At 39.0% G+C, this 19645-nt stretch overlaps 1 protein-coding gene across 1 annotated transcript; it reads left to right on the forward strand.

Moving 5' to 3' along the window:
- Nucleotides 1-1661: 1661 nt before the first annotated feature.
- Nucleotides 1662-19570, forward strand: LOC133483130 (ERBB receptor feedback inhibitor 1). The gene is made up of 4 exons (XM_061783812.1): nt 1662-1793; nt 9663-9792; nt 9945-10030; nt 15728-19570. Exons 2-4 carry the CDS (start codon nt 9752-9754, stop codon nt 16636-16638), a joined length of 1038 nt encoding a protein of 345 aa, XP_061639796.1. The 5' UTR covers nt 1662-1793; nt 9663-9751; the 3' UTR covers nt 16639-19570.
- Nucleotides 19571-19645: the final 75 nt, after the last annotated feature.

Consider the following 19645-nt stretch of genomic DNA (forward strand, 5'->3'; position numbering starts at 1 on the left):
GTTTTACAATAACACTCACCTATATTTATGATTTTATACGTACCTGTGGCTAAAAGGTGAAGCGTGGAGAGTCTTTTTTTGCCAAAATACACGCGTAGAGTCAATAAATTGCGGGGAAACAGGGGATCCTTGGTTTACGATGGAGTTCTGATCTTACAGCGGCGACTTAACCCAAATTTGTATGTCGGAACGCACTGTAGTCTATCGCCAACCTACACACTAACGCAGTAGTCAAATCAAAATTATGTATGCACTTGACCATAAATACAAATCAATCCAACGAAAAACTGTTTGTACAGTGCTAACTGAGCATCCCTTGTTGTGCCGGGTGACTAAGTATTCTTATGTCAACGAGTTTATTACAACAGTGTACATAGATACACAGTAAACATCCAGGATATTCATATTCATATATTAGTATATTAAATATAACACCAGCAATGTTATTTTTTGTTTACACCATAGAGTGCTGAAATTTAATATTGACTTTTGAGATCGCCACAATAAATGTTCTAAAAATTGCATGTTTTTGTTTGTTTGCTGTGTGTTTTTTTTTTTAAATCAATTTATCTTTGCTAAAGGACGATACAACTTGTTCAGAAATAATTCCATTCTAATTTTGACACTTAACTTTATATCATGATAAATACCGTTACCATGAGGGGATTTAATTTATACCGCGATATGAATTTTAGGCCATATTGCCCAGCTCTATTTTGAGACTGGCTATCCCAGCAGTCTTCGGGCGAGAGGCGGGGTAAACCCTGAACTGGTCGCCAGCCAATCGCAGGGCACATCTGAACAAACAATCATTCACACTCACATTCACACCTACGGGCAATTTAGAGTCTTCAATCAACCCTTCCATGCATGTTTTTGGGATGTGGGAGGAAACCGTAGTACACGGGGAGAACATCCAAACTCCACACAGGCGAGGCCGGATTTGAACCCAGGTCATCAGAACTGTGAGGCAGACGTACAAAATTTCTGATGATATTTATATGGGGGAGTGGCGGGGGTGGGTTTAGGGTGGGATGGGGGGCCCTTCAGGAGGCTTTTGTACGTGGCACCAGATTTAGGTGCTACGCCCATGCGTGTGATGTCATGGTCGAAAGGTCCTAAACCAGGGGGTCACCAACGTTTTTGAAACCGAGAACTACTTCTTTGGTACTAATGCGAAGGGCTACCAGTTTGATACACATTGAAGCAACACATTTTCTCAAATTAACTTGAATTCATTATTAATAATGATATTCATCTATGTGAAGAAACTTATCATGTCAATTAATATAGTTAGTCACAGTAGTTATCAAAAATGATTTAACCTGGTAGGAAACAACATGCAACACTAACTCAAATCATGAGAGAACAATGGGCACAACAACAGCTGCATCAACAACAGTAATAGTCCCATTTCTACCAGTCTCTGCAACTCTACATTTTCTAATGATCACTTCTACAACATTCCTAGAAAAAAATGACAATGTCCCATCACTGGTGAGCAAAATTAGAACAGGCCAGCGGTTTACTCATATGGCCCTTGGGGGCTGTCTGGTGGCCGCTGGCACCATGTTGGTGACGCCTGTAAAAACTGATGCTTTTGGGGTTGAACCTTTTTAGAGAGTGCTTCCCCTTTAAGAGGAGGCTGGGTGGAGTTTTGAGTGCACCAGCGCTTTTATAAAGGCCTGTACTGACGTCACAGAGCCACAATGAGCTCACTTCATACTGTTATTGACGCGGCGCCACGCACATGGCTCCGCTCAGGATATGAACGAGAGATGGACACACAATCGGTGAGTAAGAATCAACGTTTGCTACCCGAATCGGGAGTTCGTACAAGTATACATGTTTGAATGTTAACTCGACCGCTGAACAATCGCCGTTCCAGTTTGAAGAGGGACTGCTTGGTTTTCTTCAGTTAGACTTCCTCAAGTGAATTTACGGGGAATAAATGAATGAGCCGCCAATAACGCAAAGATGTTCCCTCCTCGTTGTGGGAATTAACAGCGGGTGGTGCGGTACGTGTAATTTGGGTTTCATTAGCGTGGGAATGTCCGCTCATTGTAATGACAACGCTGCACAACCGCCTGTTGTCCGCTGACCCACCGAGCAACTGCTGGACCTCAGCGACGTACCGCTAGGGGCGCTACTATTTACAGTACATACAAGGGGTTCTCGGTTACGACGCTCCCGACATACGACATGCTGAGATTACGAACGGCGTAGTACAGGTACTTGTGTAAAGGTAGAAGTACTGATTCAATACTTGCACTGAAGTAAAAGTAAGAAAAAAGTACAGTAGGAATTATACTCAAGTACCGGTACAAAAGTAAAAAAATAAAAAAAATAAAAAAAATAAATGCCCTTATAATAAACTGGCACAATGAAGAACAACAACCTCCCCATACAAAATAGTTTTCCTCTTTTGTTACCTCGCCAAGCGCTCGATCTGTGAAGACGAGACACAATACATTGGCTATGAATCATTCTTATACAGTGGCCGACATCAAACAATTCTCTAAAATAAGACCATGGCTATGGAACATCTTGCTTCTCTTGAACCTGTCGCATCATTGGTTCATATTCCTCCATGTTGTTGCTGTCCCTGTTATAAGACCCTGGGATCCACAACATAACCAGCCTATTTTGACAAAGTAAGGACTAGAAAGTACAGATATACTGTTTTTAAATATAGGGAGTACAAGTAAAAACTCATCAAAAAAAATGCATACACAAGTACATACAGGTAGATAAAAATCTACTAAAGTAAAGGAACAAAGTATTTGGACGTTGTTACATCGAATGATTAGTACTTAGTTGAGAATACATGGTCACGTGGCACAGGAAGGCATGCTCATTTAGTGTGAGACGTACAGTTTTTCCTCAGATTGTTTTATATTTATGGCCTAGAACTGTTTTTCCACACAAAAAAATATAATGTACTCATGTTTGGAGGTTACAAACCGCGTGTAGTTAAGTAGTTTGCTCAACAGTCTAAGAATATGGCAAGAAAAGGCACACTCGGTTAATGTCGTACTTACTGTTTTTCTTTAGATTGTTTTAGATTTATGGCGGAGAAGTGTTTATCACTTTCAGATGTATACCAATTAAGCTTTTTGTGAATAAATGATCATTGGGCAGTGAGGAAAATCAAATGAAGATGTAATCCTGTGGTATGACATTGCATCATTGGTCATATTTACATTGCTTCACCCTTCTGTTACGTTTGTTCCTCAGGAACAACCAGGGCCGCCATGAGGGATTTAAAAACATTTTTTTTTTTTAGACATATCACGTTGGGTCCCACCACTTCAATGGCGCAAATTGAAAACATTCCTAGCGCCTTCTGTCAGTCGTGGACCCTTTGAATCCCCATCATTTTTCTCCTCCTTACGGCGCCCCTGGGAACAGCAGTAATGTTCCAAGGTCAATTTGACCCAACCATCTTTAATTATCCAAAGATCCCGGGGGAGGAGGGGGGGTGGGTGAATCCCTGTTTATATCTCATTATTAACTCAACCACTGACCATTCCCATTAATAGTAAAATATTTTTTCCTCTTACAGAGCATGCTTTAGGGATAAAGGATCATTTGCTGGTTTTTAAGAAAAAGCTGCAAATATGTGAAGTCAACCCTTTTTTTTAATTTTATGTCAATTATACTTACTAACGTGATAAAGTACTCTACTATTAGGGATGCGCCGATAAGAGTTTTTTCAGACTGAGTACAAGTACAAGCACTTAAATATGATTATTCAGCGATACTAAATATCGATACTTGATAATGACCATTAAGTACTGCAATTGTGACAAAAAGTAGTTTTATTTTAATTAAATATTGTTCAAAAACACGAGACACAAAATTTTCATGAGCACGGCATAAGTTCCACTCAAATACAGCACCTTTTAGAGTAACAACTTGTCATTAGTGACATTTTAACATCCAAGTACGTTTTTTGAATAGCCACACATTTCACTTAAATTTACCCTGTAATATAGCAGCATTTCGGTTATGATGTGTCTCAGTCTGAACACTAGAGGCACTATATAAAAGGAGTACATACTGTAGATGAAAGCCGAAGTGTTGTCATCCCGTGTTTACCTTTGAGTATCTCTACACGGCTGACATGGCTCCTACTCTACCTGCCCGGAAGTGCATTATATGTCTGCCTGGGGGAAGTGGTATCGGTGTCTTTAGTATCGTATTTTATTTATTTATTATTATTTTTGTATTTTTGTATTTTTTTTAATTAAGTAGACGTATGGCATCGGCACCAATATAGACACTGGTATCGGTTTCGGTGCATCCCTACTAGGTCATATTGACCCGACACATACTGTAACAGGGTTACCGGTAGTTGAGGATTTTATAGATATTATTACTGCAGACAACAAACTGGCTCTTGGCTCACATCAAGGTTTCTTTCAGTGTGAAGTTGACATTTTCTCCCTGTGCTTGTGTGGGTTCTTTCTGGGTACATCAGCTTTCTTCCACGTAGCGTTTATTTAATCGACTGCAGAGGGTACAATGTGCTTATTTGAAAGAAGGCAGCTATTTGAGAGGAGGCCTTTATTTGTATTCCTCGTGTTGGTGTGGAGCAAGAAACACTGATATCCATTGACTTGCCGCACAGCTGTAAGACCACGCTGATGTATGTTTAGTTTGTTGTTTTGTTTTGTTGTGTAATTTGTCTCTTTGTAACCCAGGGTATAAAGAATAAAGCCCTTTTTTTACCCAAAACCTACAGCTCTTTATGTGCTATAGGAGAGAAGGAAAACAAAAAGTGATGATGAGAGGATTTAAACCTGGGCTCTATGCTGGCCATTTGTGTTCACCTTGCTTGCCTTTTTGTTTTAACATTTTAGCTCTGTTAATGCAAATGTAATAAAACTTCCTAAGAGTGTGAATTCAAATTTTGTAATTTCCAACTTCAGCTCTTTAAAATTATTAATAATACTGTTAATTTGTCCCTTTTTGCTCTATTGTGACCACTTTAGCCAATTGAAACAACATTTTTAAATTCCTTGTTATTTACTGGATTTAATCATACATTTTGGGTAAAATTGGTTTCTTTGCAGTCTCAACACTTGCAAATTATTTTTTTTTTTGTTCTATACTAGATGACATCATTTATCAGTTTTGGGACAATGGAGTGCATGTAATATTGTTAATGCCCTTAATGCACTCCAATGGAGCAAATGAATGACACAATTTTGATTTTAAGAAGTGGAGATACCTTCTGCGGCACGTGGTTTTCTCCGGGCACTCCGGTTTCCTCCCACATCCAAAAAACATGCATTAATTGGAGACTCTAAATTGCCCGTAGGCATGACTGTGAGTGCGAATGGTTGTTTGTTCCTATGTGCCCTGCGATTGGCTGGCAACCAGTTCAGGGTGTACCCCGCCTCCTGGCCGATGATAGCTGGGATAGGCTCCAGCACGCCCGCGACCCTAGTGAGGAGAAGCGGCTCAGAAAATGGATGGATGGATGGAGATACCTTCTGTTGACAATGGAGAATAATTGCTTTTTTTAAGAAGTGGAAGGTAGTAGGCTACTGAGAACATTTAAAAAAATAATAAATAAATAAAAAAAAATTTTTTTTTACGTTGTTTCTTAACCTGTACATTGTGAAAACAAACTGCAATCTGAAGGGTTACAAAAATAAAAAATAATGGATCATTTATACTAAAACTGATTTTGAAAACTTTATCAAGTAAAATGGGCCAAAAACACAAAACAATTGCAGAATGAAATGGCCACAAACAAGCTGGGTAGTAAGGTTAATAAAATCGAACCAGGCCTGCAGATTAAAGATGTTTATTTTTTGTTAACAAATTAACCCCCCGCACAGTACTGGACTTTGTCATGATTTTCATCTGTGTTAAATTCCCTGGTTAGCATGTACCTAACCGATTTATGAAGCTCATGCATTACCCATGTTCCGCTTGGACACCCGTGACGGAAAATGTAACAAATCCCGATGTTCAGTACCAAATTGAACTAAAGCCCTTGGCGGAAACGTATATTGAAGTAACTACATTAGTCACATCACCTGTTATTCCTTTCCTGTGGCAAAATAAGAGGCATGACGTTCCTGTGGACAATAATACTTGTGGCAAATAATTGGGTAACGGCCTCTATTTGAGATGGTATGATAAGTTCAGTGTCCAGTTGTCATCTTGAGTCAACAGGGATAAGCTCTTTTAACCTTCCCCAACTGGCCCCTCTCTTGATCTTTGAACATAAGCGGGCGAGGAAAAGGGTGGATATATGTTATATAATAATAATAATATAATAATAAATTGTAATAAAATCTTGGTTGCTATGAGTTCAAGTATTGGAGCCTGGCTGTGATTAAGTGTAAAGTATGGCTCTTACAATTTGGCCAACTACCAATATAGGTGTGTACGAAAATGAATCAATCCCTTGCTGTCGTTGATTCATTATTACAATGAATAACTTTTTAATGTCACTCACACTGAATGTGAGCTCTGTATTGAACCCATGACATTAATGCACACGGCATTGGGGACACACTGGCGCAGTTTGTTGGAGTTGCTGTAGGTTCCTTTCTCCACAGCACCTTGGCAGTGCTTGGAAAAGAGAAATAAAAATCAGTAACCTAGCTGTTTTTTTTTAACACAGCCGCTCTCAAACCCGTGACGCTACTCCAAGATTAGGTACATGATTTAATTCAAGACTTTATTAATTTAACACAGTGATTCTCAAAGTACTTGTGGTACGCAAATAATCACAAAATTAATGACTCAGAATGTGCATGTCACAGTGACCTATGGTTTTTCTGTGTCCAGTATTTAATCTTTTTTAATCTGCTTGTTTTACAACAATACTTTTGTTGCAATTTGTGTTCAATGTATGTGCAGTACATTTTAATTGAATCATTTTCAAGTTTTTTTTTTTAAATTGTTTATTTTTATTAGAGCACTACAGGGGCTCTTACATCAGTAGTGGAATAAGCTGTTTCCCCTCTGGTTTGTCCTCCTGTTCATAGCTGGGCAATGTCCACTTGTCTCCATGGTGTATCTTATGTCCTCACCTCATGGGAGAGTACACTTGCATTCTCAGGCCTGCTTCACTGCACTCCAAAGTGCCACAAAGGCCCATTTATAGCTGAGAGTGGCTTCATTCATGCACACTGAGCCAACTGGCGGTACAATTCCTCCATCTCCGAGGCTCACTGGGCAGATTTGATGTCACAGTTTTTTGTTGTTGTTTTTTTCAAGGATGAAATAAATATCAAAATAGATGCATGGGACCCTGTTTTGTTATTTTTGGTAAATCACAATACAATACTATACTAATACTTGCCCCAAAAGCAGCAAATGTGAAAATCAGTCATTCAATACGTTATTGAAGGAGGAAATAATTAAGTGTAATACAACCACTAAGTCATTTATATTACACTTCTCAGAAAAAAAATCTAATCAAAGTAGGGCTGCAGCTATTGATTTTTTTTTTAGTGTTCTAATGATTATTTCATCGATTATTCAAATTCAGATAAAAATGTGTTTTGCATTAGAGATTATATCATATTTGCTTCAACTTTTATGTAAATGAATTATTCAAGTTATTCAGTTAATTGTTGCAGCCCTACAATTAAAGTCTCACACTTGTTTCTATTTTGTGTATATATTATATATTATTGAATCAATCAACAAAGACAGTTCTTGGAGACCATTTACTGCTTATCAATTATCGGGGTGACAAAGAATAATCCAAACAGTCGGAAATTCTTGTTTGGGAACACCAGATGGCACAGTTTTCTTTATTTCGAATACTGTATGAATTTTAAGTTTCCTACAGAGCATTGATTCAGTTACAGAATTAACAGATATGAATAAACATCATAATCGTTATACTAGTGTTTTCTCTGGTACTTCCTGTTCCTGTCAACACCTAGTTTGTCATTCAAATGTATAATTTCACATTTTTATTTTCTTTTTTTTCAAATCTTGTTTGTTTATTGTTTTCTGTTACTTTTCCCACATGTTTGAAATAAAGAAGGCAATTAAAAAAAAAACACACAAAAAAAACAGCCTAAAGGGCTTGATTGATGTTTATTTTTTCATTGGCCAATGGGGCAGATATGAGCCCTCTGAATGCTACCAAACATCAAGTGGCCATAATGTCAGCGCCATTATACTGATGTACATTGCTGTGTCTGCTAACTATAACAAATGTAGTAGTTGTATAGTTGCTCCTGAAGGATTTGTGTCATACTTTTGATTTAAAGCTTTGGCGTTTGGCCAACATAAGGCGGTAAGCCTACTGCGATTTTAACAACTCTACTAGACTTGGGTCAGGAAAAGGGTTTTGGGACTGTACGAAAATGTGTGCATGCGTAAATGGGGGTTCGGATGTACCATGTCAGTGTTGCAGCTTATCATTGAGCATCGCAGGAATGCTACACAATCAGCCACTGTTGTGAGGGCGGATACTGCACGCTCTCATGGCCACACAGAGGAAGGAGGGCGGCGAGCGGTGCCGCCTGTCCTCCCACATCTGACCCGGAGCTTGTGCAATTGTCCGCAGGCAGATGGCATTATTCTGACACACGGCTCAATTTATTTGTTTTTGTTGTGACGAGTTCAGCGATTCTCAACCACTGTGCTGTGACACATTAGTGTGACGTGAAAGATCATTGATGTGCCCCTTCACTTAATTGGTCTGAAAGTTATTCATTTACGGCAAATAGTATGCATGTCTTTTGTTCGTCAACCCAGCGGCGGTCCGCTCTCTTCTATAGAGGGGGACTCCACAAGGGGGCGCAAATTCCTAATACGAACTGCAATGATTTGCATATCACAATGCTAATGGGAAACCATTTCACGTAGCATTTGCGTGTGTGTGTGTGTGTGTGTGTGTGTGGGTCGCCGCCCCATCAGAAATGCTGCCCTGTGCAGCACCACACATTGCACATACCGAAGACGGCCGCTGCATCAATCTATGTCGGCAACATATAGTGACAGGCAGAAAAACTAAATGGTATTCCACTGGACATGTAGTTCATTATTTTTTCAGCATACTGAATATACTTTTTGTGACATTTTGTTTGGTTTACCATGAGCCTCATAAAATATGTGCTTTGGCTCAACAGAGGTTAGGAAACACTAACACACAAACACACTAGTTTGTTTGAGACCCAACCCTAACATAGCAGCCAATCAGTGACTGTTGTTTTCTATTTTTTTATTTTTTATTTTTTTACACTTGGCAGGATAAGAAAATATGCATTTTAAAATCATATATATGATTCTTCATGATGCAAACCTATACAAATAAGAGTTAAAGTAGTTTTGCCATTTTTGACTCTGCAGCTGAACTGTATTGCTCAAACACTTTAAATCAATTTGCAAATGTGACACTGTCTCAACACTGAACTGGGAGCTTTGTGAATCATTATCCCCTAAAGGTTTACACACGTATTAATCTTTTGTTGCCACGGACAAACTGTGTTTCTTGGTTGCTTACTTTTTAGTAGACATTTCTTGTTTGTTTATAAAAAAATAAAAAAACATCAAGAAGTAAAGACACTGGCAATTATTTCAGCAACTGATCAGAAATAATTTGAAATTGAAAAGCAGTTGAATCTGCACTTAGACAATGACTGTGTTTCTGTTTCCTATTTCTATTCCAACAGCTCTGGTTGTGGTGAAGCCATAATGGGTTAAACGGAGAGACCTGAATGTTTATTTTTTAAGAAACCAACTACCTTGTGGCTACCACAACATGAGTGAGAATAACTACTGGGGACAGCATGACTTCAGCAGGTACTTGGGTAACACATAGCAAACAAGTTGATTGAAACCCACAGAGCACACAGTACATCACAAGCTGGGCACATTTGGACAGGTTACAGGCACAAATGATTGACACGTGCATGACTCTATGTGAGACTTCTCAACCTACGCTTGCTTTGCAGAGTGTGCTTGGACCTGCCGAGTGGCGACGTGGAACATAGCCTGACCGAGCTGTGGCCGCTGCAGCAAATGGACAAAGAATGCAACTGTAAGCCTTGTTGCATTTTATTCTTATCTTGTACCTACAGTATACCAGTATTTTAAATGAATACCTCCTTGTTTAAAAGACAATTATTCACTAATACGAAGGCCGGTTTTGAGGAGCAGTTAGTTTGACCTCTGTTGTAAAGTGTACTTTTGTTTTTTCTCTCTCAAAGTGTGTGCTATTTCTTTCGTAACAAATGCCCATGCCTCTGAATTGTTGTGTGCGCACATATACAAACATTATTAACTAATGAATAATTGGGTGGGGAAAAAAATTCTCTCAATGCTAATAATAAAATATACTTTTTTATACCTTTAAACTAATATAGGAGTATCTTGAGAGACAAGTTTAATTTGTTCTGTAACAACACTCATAACATTCATATCTTAAATCATCTTTCCTCATTGAAATTAATCGAAATGCCATTAATCCATTGCAGCCTACAAAAAACAACAACTTTGTAAAGTGTTTTTAATCAGAAAAACAGCAATCAGTAATATTGTACTTTATAGAAACATACAGTGACGGCATCATTCAATCCAAAGAAAATAAATTATACAGTTTTTGACACGTTTTGCTTTAATTCATTTGACATAGTGCAGCTCCTTCAGGTGTGTGTGCCTTGGCTACCTACCCACTAAAGTACAAATATATAGATATATTATAGAGATGTCACAGCACCCCAGTAAGCCATAGTAATATTAGTCGTTCTTCTCAGCGAGACTGAGACGTCCACGGAACGCACCACCTCGTTGGAGGCCCCTCCAGGCTTTAACCACAGTTTTTGCTTGCGTCATCCCAAAAGTTCATGTCCGGCCGAATGTTTTCGGTAACCAAATTATTGGTGCATCCCTAATTAAGTTTCTACATGTGTTGCTCCACCATTTGTGTTCAAATATCCGTTGTTTAAAGCGTTACAACACTAGGACACCAATGTTATTCGTTAGGCCATCTATGGCATTTCCCATTATGTGTTTGCACTAAGATAGTGGAATTTAAGGCAAAGTTATGTGGTTGTTTTAAAATGCATGTGTAGTTCTCTGTTTTATGTTAAGTTTGACAGTATGCTCCAATTGGGAATATCATTAATCGCTTGAATCCTCTTTTTTTAAGAAACGTTTACTATCTGCCCAACTGCTGCTGGTTGAGTTCACTGCCACCGTACAGCATTTGTATCTTAAATGTTTGCTCTGAAAGCAAAAAATCAGCCAAACAAAGGCTCATATTGGAAAGCGCGTAATCCGGGTCACTTGTATCTCAAGTTACCACTGTTATTGGTCACATTGTCAGTTTACTTATTATTTATGCTATAGTTACATTTGTGATTATTTTTGTTGTTTGTACTACTTCACAGTCAAAGAATATATATAGCTATATATATATATATATATATATATATATTTTTTTTAATTGCATAATAAGCCACGTGTGTTTTAAATCTTTTTAAACTACTTTTACACATGGAACGGAGTGTGTGAGGGATTTGTTGTCTTTTGTTACCTGTTCTATGAAACACTGCATTGTTTTTTTTTTGTTTTTTTTTTTAGGAATGGAAGTGTCGATACAAAAAAGTGATTGATTTGATTGTTGACTGAGTTAGAAATATACATCGTAGTCATAGTTGTCAAAGTATATCTATTTTTGTTTATTTTCTTCAAAAGATTACATAATTCTAATAATATACCAGTATGAGATGAAGTAATCATCTTTCATTGTCTTTGACCAATTGAAATGATTACTTTTCTTCATGATGTGCTAGCTCATTCTTCAGAGGGAGACTGATTACTCGTGCATTCACAGGATGATTGAGAAGCAATGTTATAGCACTGGAAAGTCATGCAGTTGTTCAACAGGCTGGGGGGATCCTGTCAGCCCCCACCCATCCCATCTTCCTGCCAGGTCACCAGCTGCTCCTGTAGTCTCAGACACGTCAAATGTTTCCACAGGGAAAGTTATGGGAAGCTCTGTTAAGATAGTGGCCATTCTCTGCGTTAATCTGGGTGTTGTGGCTGATGTTTGACGACAAAGGTGACAGGTTAAGCGGTTGTTTTCTACGCATTTGCGCTCCCTTTCCTGTTTGGTCCTCCTCGTCATCCACTCCCTCCGGGTGTTTTGCTCCTTCCTGACCAATCACCACGCTCAACGGAGGGATTGCATGTTCTTTTTCATGTTTCTTGCTCTGAGAGCCGTTTCCTCCCGAGAAGGAAACTGTGATAGGAAGACCTTGTACAGATAGGTCTGTAATTATTTGGACAATAACGCAGTTTTAATCGTCTTGCCCCTATACTGTAATGGATGTGTAATGAAACAAACATGTTGTGTGCCAGCCTAGTGCGCACTACTGCCAGTTTTTAATGATATAACCTGATCAATACGATATGGAAAGCCAATCGAGAGACGGGGACTGCTGGGCTCAGTGTTGCATTTGTGGTAATTTTAGACATTTACACATTAAAAAAAATTCGTTTTCTTTTTTTTCTCCTATGTGGAAAAAATGTCATATTGCTTTCCCCATAATTTTATGAATTTATTTTTGTAACACTGTAAACTTTCTCTTTGAGGAAAAATATTAAGTATAATAAAGCAAAATAAACTATATATATAAAGTAATACAATGATAACTTGGCTCATATACTGACCTTTCTCATGTCTTTTAATTACGAGAAAAGTAATAAATTAGAATTTGGTCATAAAATAACTTTTTTCATTAATACAACCATATTCTCTTTTTCTATTGTGGAAAACAAAGGTAATTACAGGCGTAATCAGTATTTTACAACTTGATTCTATGAAACAAATTACACAAGGTTGTAAAATGACATCATATTCTTATACTACTAATTATACAGTGGGTATGGAAAGTATTCAGACCCCCTTAAAATTTTCACTCTGTTATATTGCATGTATTTCCTAAAATCATTTAAGTTAATTTTTTTCCTCATTAATGTACAGACAGCACCGGATATTGACAGAAAAACAGAACTGTTGAAATATTTGCAGATTTATTGAAAAAGAAAAACCGAAATATCACACAGCCATAAGTATTCAGACCCTTTGCTCAGTATTTAGTAGAAGCACCCTTTTGAGCTCGTACAGCCATGAGTCTTTTTGGGAATGATGCCATTCCTCCTTGCAGATCCTCTCCAGTTCTATCAGGTTGGATGGTGAATGTTGGTGGACAGCCATTTTCATGTCCATTGGGTTTAAGTCAGGGCTCTGGCTGGGCCATTCAAGAAGGGTCCCAGAGTTGTTCTGAAGACACTCCATTATTTTAGCTGTGTGCTTAGGGTCATTGTCTTGTTGGAAGGTGAACCTTCAACCCAGTCTGTGGTCCTGAGCACTCTGGAGAAGGTGTTCATCCAGGATATCCCTGTACTTGGCCGCATTCATCTTTTCTTCAATTGCAACCAGTCTCCCTGTCCCTGCAGCTGAAAAACACAGCCACAGCATGATGCTGCCACCACCATGCTTCACTGTTGGAACTGTATTGGACAGGTGATGAGCAGTGCCTGGTTTTCTCCACACATACCGCTTAGAATTAAGGCCACAAAGTTCTATCTTGGTCTCATCAGACCAGAGAATCTTATTTCTCACCATCTTGGTGTCCTTCAGGTGTTTTTGGTCTTGCACTGAGAAGAGGCTTCTGTCGGGCCACTGCCATAACGCCCCGACTGGTGGAGGGCTGCAGTGATGGTTGACTTTCTAGAACTTTCTCCCATCTCCCGACTGCATCTTTGGAGCTCAGTGATCTTCAGGTCTGTGGCTTTCCTAATTAAGTCCAATCAGTATAATCAAATACAGCTGGACTCCAATGAAGGTGTAGAACCATCTCAAGGATGATCAGAAGAAATGGGCAGCACCATAGTTAAATAAGTGTCACAGCAAAGGGTCTGAATACTATTTTTTTTAGTTTTTCTTTTTTAATAAATCTGCAAAAATTTCAACAATTCATTTTTTTTCTGTCAATATGGGGTTCTGTGTGTACATTGAGGGAAAAAATGAACTTAAATGATTTTAGCAAATGGCTGCAATATAACAAAGAGTGAAAAATTTAAGGGAGTCTGAATACTTTCCGTACCCATTGTAAATACTACTTTTTTTTTTTTTTACTCCCACAATTCTCATTCTCCTCGGTGTGGCCCAAATACTCCTTTGTAATGTTGCTACCAGGGAGCTACGATTTCATTTTCGCTGTGAAGTTTCTTGACGAATTTATATTTTGTGTGTCTATGCATGTTCGGCATTATGTGAGAGTTCAGTGAACCCCCGTTTATCGCGCGCAATAGGTGAAAGGCCATGATCTAGAGAGTCCATATAAAAAAAATAAAATAAATAAAACCTATTAAAACACACTTTAAACACATTAATGTATTTAAACAAACAACAAACATAACGTAAAGAAAATCCAATTCGTATTCTAGTGTGTGTGTGCATGCATGTGCCTTTCAGAGGACAGATCTGGTGGGGTGATGTCGGCGTGTGAGTGTCTGGGTGTGAGCTGTGGCCGGCAGCTTGTGAGTGTGCTCATAGCCTTCTTGTTTTACTCTTCTTCCTCCATTCAATAAACAGCAGAAAACTGCATTGATGACTCTGGCTCTCCTTTTCCACATGAGAGGGCGTTACAGTTATGAAAAAGTATTTGCTCCTTTCTCAAATTCTTGTTTGCATGGTTTCCCCACTTTGTTTAAGATAATCAAACATATTAAACATCAGACAAAGATAACCCAAGTAAACGTAAAGTACAGTTTTGAAATTGTGATTTTAAAAACTGGTTGGACCACCCTCAGCAGCCACAAATGAAATAAAGTGTTTTCGATAACTGGCTATGAGTCTTTTACATCTCTATGGAGATATTTTGGCCCACTCTTCCTTGTTGTTGAGTCAAGAACTTTAAGAGAGGCAAAGGAGGTCTGCAGTTCTTTAGCTGTTGTCCTGTGTTTCTTTTTGACCTCCTGGATGAGTCGTCGCCGTGCTCTTGGGGTAATTTTTGTAGGCCGGTCACTCCTGGGGAGGTTCACCGCTGTTCTATGTTTTCTGCATTTGAGGATAATGGGTCTCACTGTGGTTCGCTGGAATCCTAAAGCTTTAGAAATAGCTTTGTAACCCTTTTCAGACTGATAGATGTCAATTACTTTATTTCCCGATCTGTTCTTGAATTTCTTTGGATTGGGGCATTTTGATGCATATTTTCAGATATTTTGGGTGACTTCGTTTTTCCAAACCGGTTCTGTTTTGGAGATTTCGTGATTGAACAGCTCTGGAGGTAATCAGACTTGTGATCAGTGAAAATGAACAAAAAATGTGATTAAGCACACTTAATTAATTATTTAACAAGGAGGTAATTACTTTTTCACACAGGTAACTTGTTTTTTTTCCTTAATAAATAAAATCACCATTTAACACAATTGTTTTTGTTTACTTGCTTTATCTTTTGTCTGATATTTACATTTGTTTGATGATCTTTAACATTAAAGTGGGGAAAAACTATGCAAAAATATAATAATTTGAGAAGGTGGCCAATACTTTTTCACTGCACTGTATACTATATAAAAAAAAAAAACAATCTCCTAAACACGAGATCTAGTGGGGGAGCACTACTGTAGGTCTCTTGGTATGTGGCCAACGTACTGTAAGTGATTGGTGTCACACTGTTCTTCTGTGTTTCCATTTGTATTTAATGTTTTAACTTTTTTTTTTCAGCTAACCTCTTCCCACCAAAGTCTCCATGCTACTCTGATTCCTACTGCCTCCCATTGGACAAGACACTTCGACCTCATGAAGGAGACCAGGTGGTGCCTTATTGTTCTTCCCACAGATGGACAGTGTTTTGGGGTCCGCAGAGGGAAGCCAAACCTTTGCCGCCATTACCTGACCCTGACGAGCTCATGACGGACGAGGCAGCGGATAATGAAGTGGAGTTCTTCACCAGCGAGCGACAGCCTCTCTTGCCCAAAAGCTGCCCTAAGATGGTGTGCGGGAACAGAGGTCAAGTAAATCCCACCTATCAACGGGGGTCGTCGCAGTCCGGGAATGTCCCCTTGGCGTTTTCCTGGCCTGGCAGAGATGACAAATTAACAGGCAGAGGGGACGACCTTGGAGCCAATGACTGTCTTCCTGTTCCTCTGGCGGAGAACCACCAGGATACATCGTGTAGTAGACATCCAGACTATAAACTCAACTGGTTCTCCTCTACCATCCCCTCAGAGAGACCCCAAATTCCTCCTCGTATCCCGATCCCGCCGAAACCCCCCCTCAAGACTGCGGGTGGTGAGGAGAAGCCGCCCAAAATCCCTCCGAGAGTTCCTCTAGTACCCCCCTGCCCACCACGTTCCCCGAGCCCTAAAAGCCTCCCGATTTACATCAACGGCGTGATGCCAGCCACCCAGAGTTTTGCTGCTAACCCGCAATATGTGAGCAAGTCACAACTGAGCGAGAGGGCGCCCCCTGCAGCTCTGTTTTCTCCCTGCATCGTTCCTATTTTAAAGGACGGCAGACAGGCCAGCGCCACGCACTACATCCTCCTTCCGCCACGCCAAAAGACATTCACGGACAGACGAGGGCGACTCTTGAGTGAACCCGCCAGGATAGGAAATGAATGGCAGAACCGTTAAAACAAATGACAATTGGGCTGATTTACTTAAGGTTAGCGTGTGCAAAAATGGGCAAACTTGATGTGGAAGGTAATCTACTAACCTGACGCAGCCAGGATTGCATCTGCCAAATAGGTAAAATAGTCGTGCAATTTGGGTAGAAATGCACAAAACACTGAGTATATGCAAATAGATGAATTTAACACACAATGTGATGTAACAAATGTGAGAAATGCAGTGGCTGATTTTGCATCGTTAAATACCACGTCTGAAAGGCAGGTGTAAACTGGTTTTGTGGTGAGGAGGCGGCGTAAGCAAAATGAGAGACAATTGGGAGAACAGATCTTTTCCGCTCATGTTAGCATTTTCGAAATGCCAGAAACAAAAATGAGCAAAACATAGTCGATTCAGTAATGCAATTTTGGAGTTTTTGAATGATTTAACGGATGACTTGGAGCGAGTCTCGTGTTGGAGTTATGCCATATCACCGATGGCAAAATTCCTTTCCGCTCTGCATTTCTGTGTCTCTCGGTCATTTCTGCGCACTATAGCAATTGGTGCTGGCTTCTCCAAGAGCAGTTTTCTGGTTCTGTCCCAATTTTAAATGTTATCTCATTTAGGATGGGTAAATCCAATTCCCATGCAAAACATGGCTTCTCTGCGGTTGCTAGCTTCCCCATGTTATCGGAATGATAGATCTCAGACAATGAGTTTATATAACGCAGTCATAACCACACACAGAATGTGCAAGCACTCTGATTCAAAAGAGGTAAATTTCCTAGGTTAGCTTTCCTCTTCCACTGACACTTCCAATTCCATCACTTCAAACTTAAATTTTGCACTCCCAAACTTTTGATAAAAACCTTCAGAGCTACCTGTAGCGCAAAACTCTCATTTAAAGTGGGTGGTCTCCACCACGTTTACGTTCCCAACTTTGTCGCAGTCTTCGTGGATCATGCGCAACATGCCCCCCAACAGTGCGCAGAATTCTTTACCACTGTTTGTGAGCCTAGTAGATTAGGCCCTATGTCTTAAAATGAAGTAGTTACTCACATCATTCCTTTAGGTTTGAACCTTCTTGCTGTACCGTAATGTTGGGGGGATAGTGTTGATGCCATAATAGCGCGGCACTGTGGAACCCTCCAAATAGCTAGCCCTGACCTCCATTCTTGCCACTGAAACTTTTTAGATGGATGTTGACGAATCAACAGACTGACTCCGCCCTTTAGGTCAGTGATTCCCAACCTTTATTGAGCCAAGGGAGATATTTTACATTTGAAAAATCTCACGGCACACCAACAAACAAAAATGTCACTAAAAGTTGATACACAAGTCAATTATACACTTTGTGCCATCTAATAAAAGAGCATTTATTTGTTCTGTCTGTCTTTATATGCCGCTGGCGTAGATAGATGAACAAAGAGACATTATTTTTTGTAAATAAATAATATTCTGACCAATTAAGTGAAATTTGATAATTTCCCGCGACACACTGTGCCACAGCACACTGGTTGGGAATCACTGCTTTAGGTAATGTACCCACTATTATTAGTACGATGTCTAAAGGGAATGGTGTGGTATTATACCCTGACATTTGGTCATACATTGTTCCGCTTTTCGTGGCCTCCCGTGACTGGCAAATATGTAGAGGTTTATAATTGACAATAGATGCCACAAGATGGTGGCAAAGCACTACTTTTCTATTAGACAGGGCTTTGGCCTGACTAAGCTCGCCTCACTTCAACATAGTTCCTTGGCACCAAGATGCCACAAGATAGTGCCAAAACATGCCTTAAATGTTTTTATTTTCTCAGAAAATATTACCAGATCATTTTTAATCAAGAATATTTATTTCACATTTTTCAAATGGATTTGAAGTGCACACAGACAGTTGGATATTTCCTAAAACAAGAATGGTTGACTGATGTGACAAGATCAAGCAAACAAGCTACATTCGCACGCCTTATTTTTCAATAGTTGGATGTATTTTTTCAGAATATTTGTTAACACGGCACTGTGAGTTTGTTGTTTCTAACATTTTGCCAGTGAGTATTACCACAGTATTTGCTCCGGGACAACCTGGAAATCCTCTTAACATTCCAGTATTCTCTCTCGAGTTGTAGGATTTAGTTGCCATGTGGTTCCCGACGAACTTCCTTCGGGGACAATATTTTATTCCAGTAGTCTGTAATATTCCAATGACAAAACATGCTGCAACCCAAGCAGAGCAAATACTAAAATATATATAATAAACTTGGTTGTGAGCAAATAATTATTGTATAAACAAGCTGGGCTTGTGTCAGACTTATCATTCCATATTATTTCTTCAAGATGCTGCTTGAAATCAAAAATGTGATTTAAAAAAAAATATATATATATATATAGAATCATTATTACTGAAAGTTGATTGAACAATTAACACTACAGAACACACAGCCCAAACAAACTAAACCACATAGTGTCTTATTGATCTTTAAACATTGTTCCATTATGTCTATATGGTGTCTTAATTTGAAGTTTAACAATCTGGTGATTGTAAATCTCAGAGAAAACAGTGAAATGTTTATTTCCAACATTGACTGATTTGTTCTCATTAGGCTACATGACTTGAAGTTGTCCTAACAAAAATCAGATGACTGAAAAAGTAATCTTCAATGCTGTAAACTTTATTGTAATTCTTTTCTCAACAAAATGTCAAGTGAAAATAATGGGCATGTGTAATTGCATTTTAGAATCTGCAAAACACAGTAGAGTACCTACGGCATGTGTGTTCATGTCTGCATATGTATTGGACATGTTACGTTTGTGTTTACAACCTCTGTTACACTGAGTTTCACATTCTCTTGAAGGTTACGGTATGTGTCCACCTCAGCCACAGTGAACACTGGATGTTATGAGGTTGTAATTGTAAAAAAACAAAAGTTATCTATTTATAAATAACTTATTAAAACTGTGTACGTCTTTTTTTTTCATCCAACCAACATTACGGTGGTACTCTTAACTTATGAGTTTAATTCTTTAACTATTT

Source organism: Phyllopteryx taeniolatus, chromosome 1 (genome assembly GCF_024500385.1).
Source record: "Phyllopteryx taeniolatus isolate TA_2022b chromosome 1, UOR_Ptae_1.2, whole genome shotgun sequence".
In the NCBI taxonomy this organism is placed as follows: domain Eukaryota; kingdom Metazoa; phylum Chordata; class Actinopteri; order Syngnathiformes; family Syngnathidae; genus Phyllopteryx; species Phyllopteryx taeniolatus.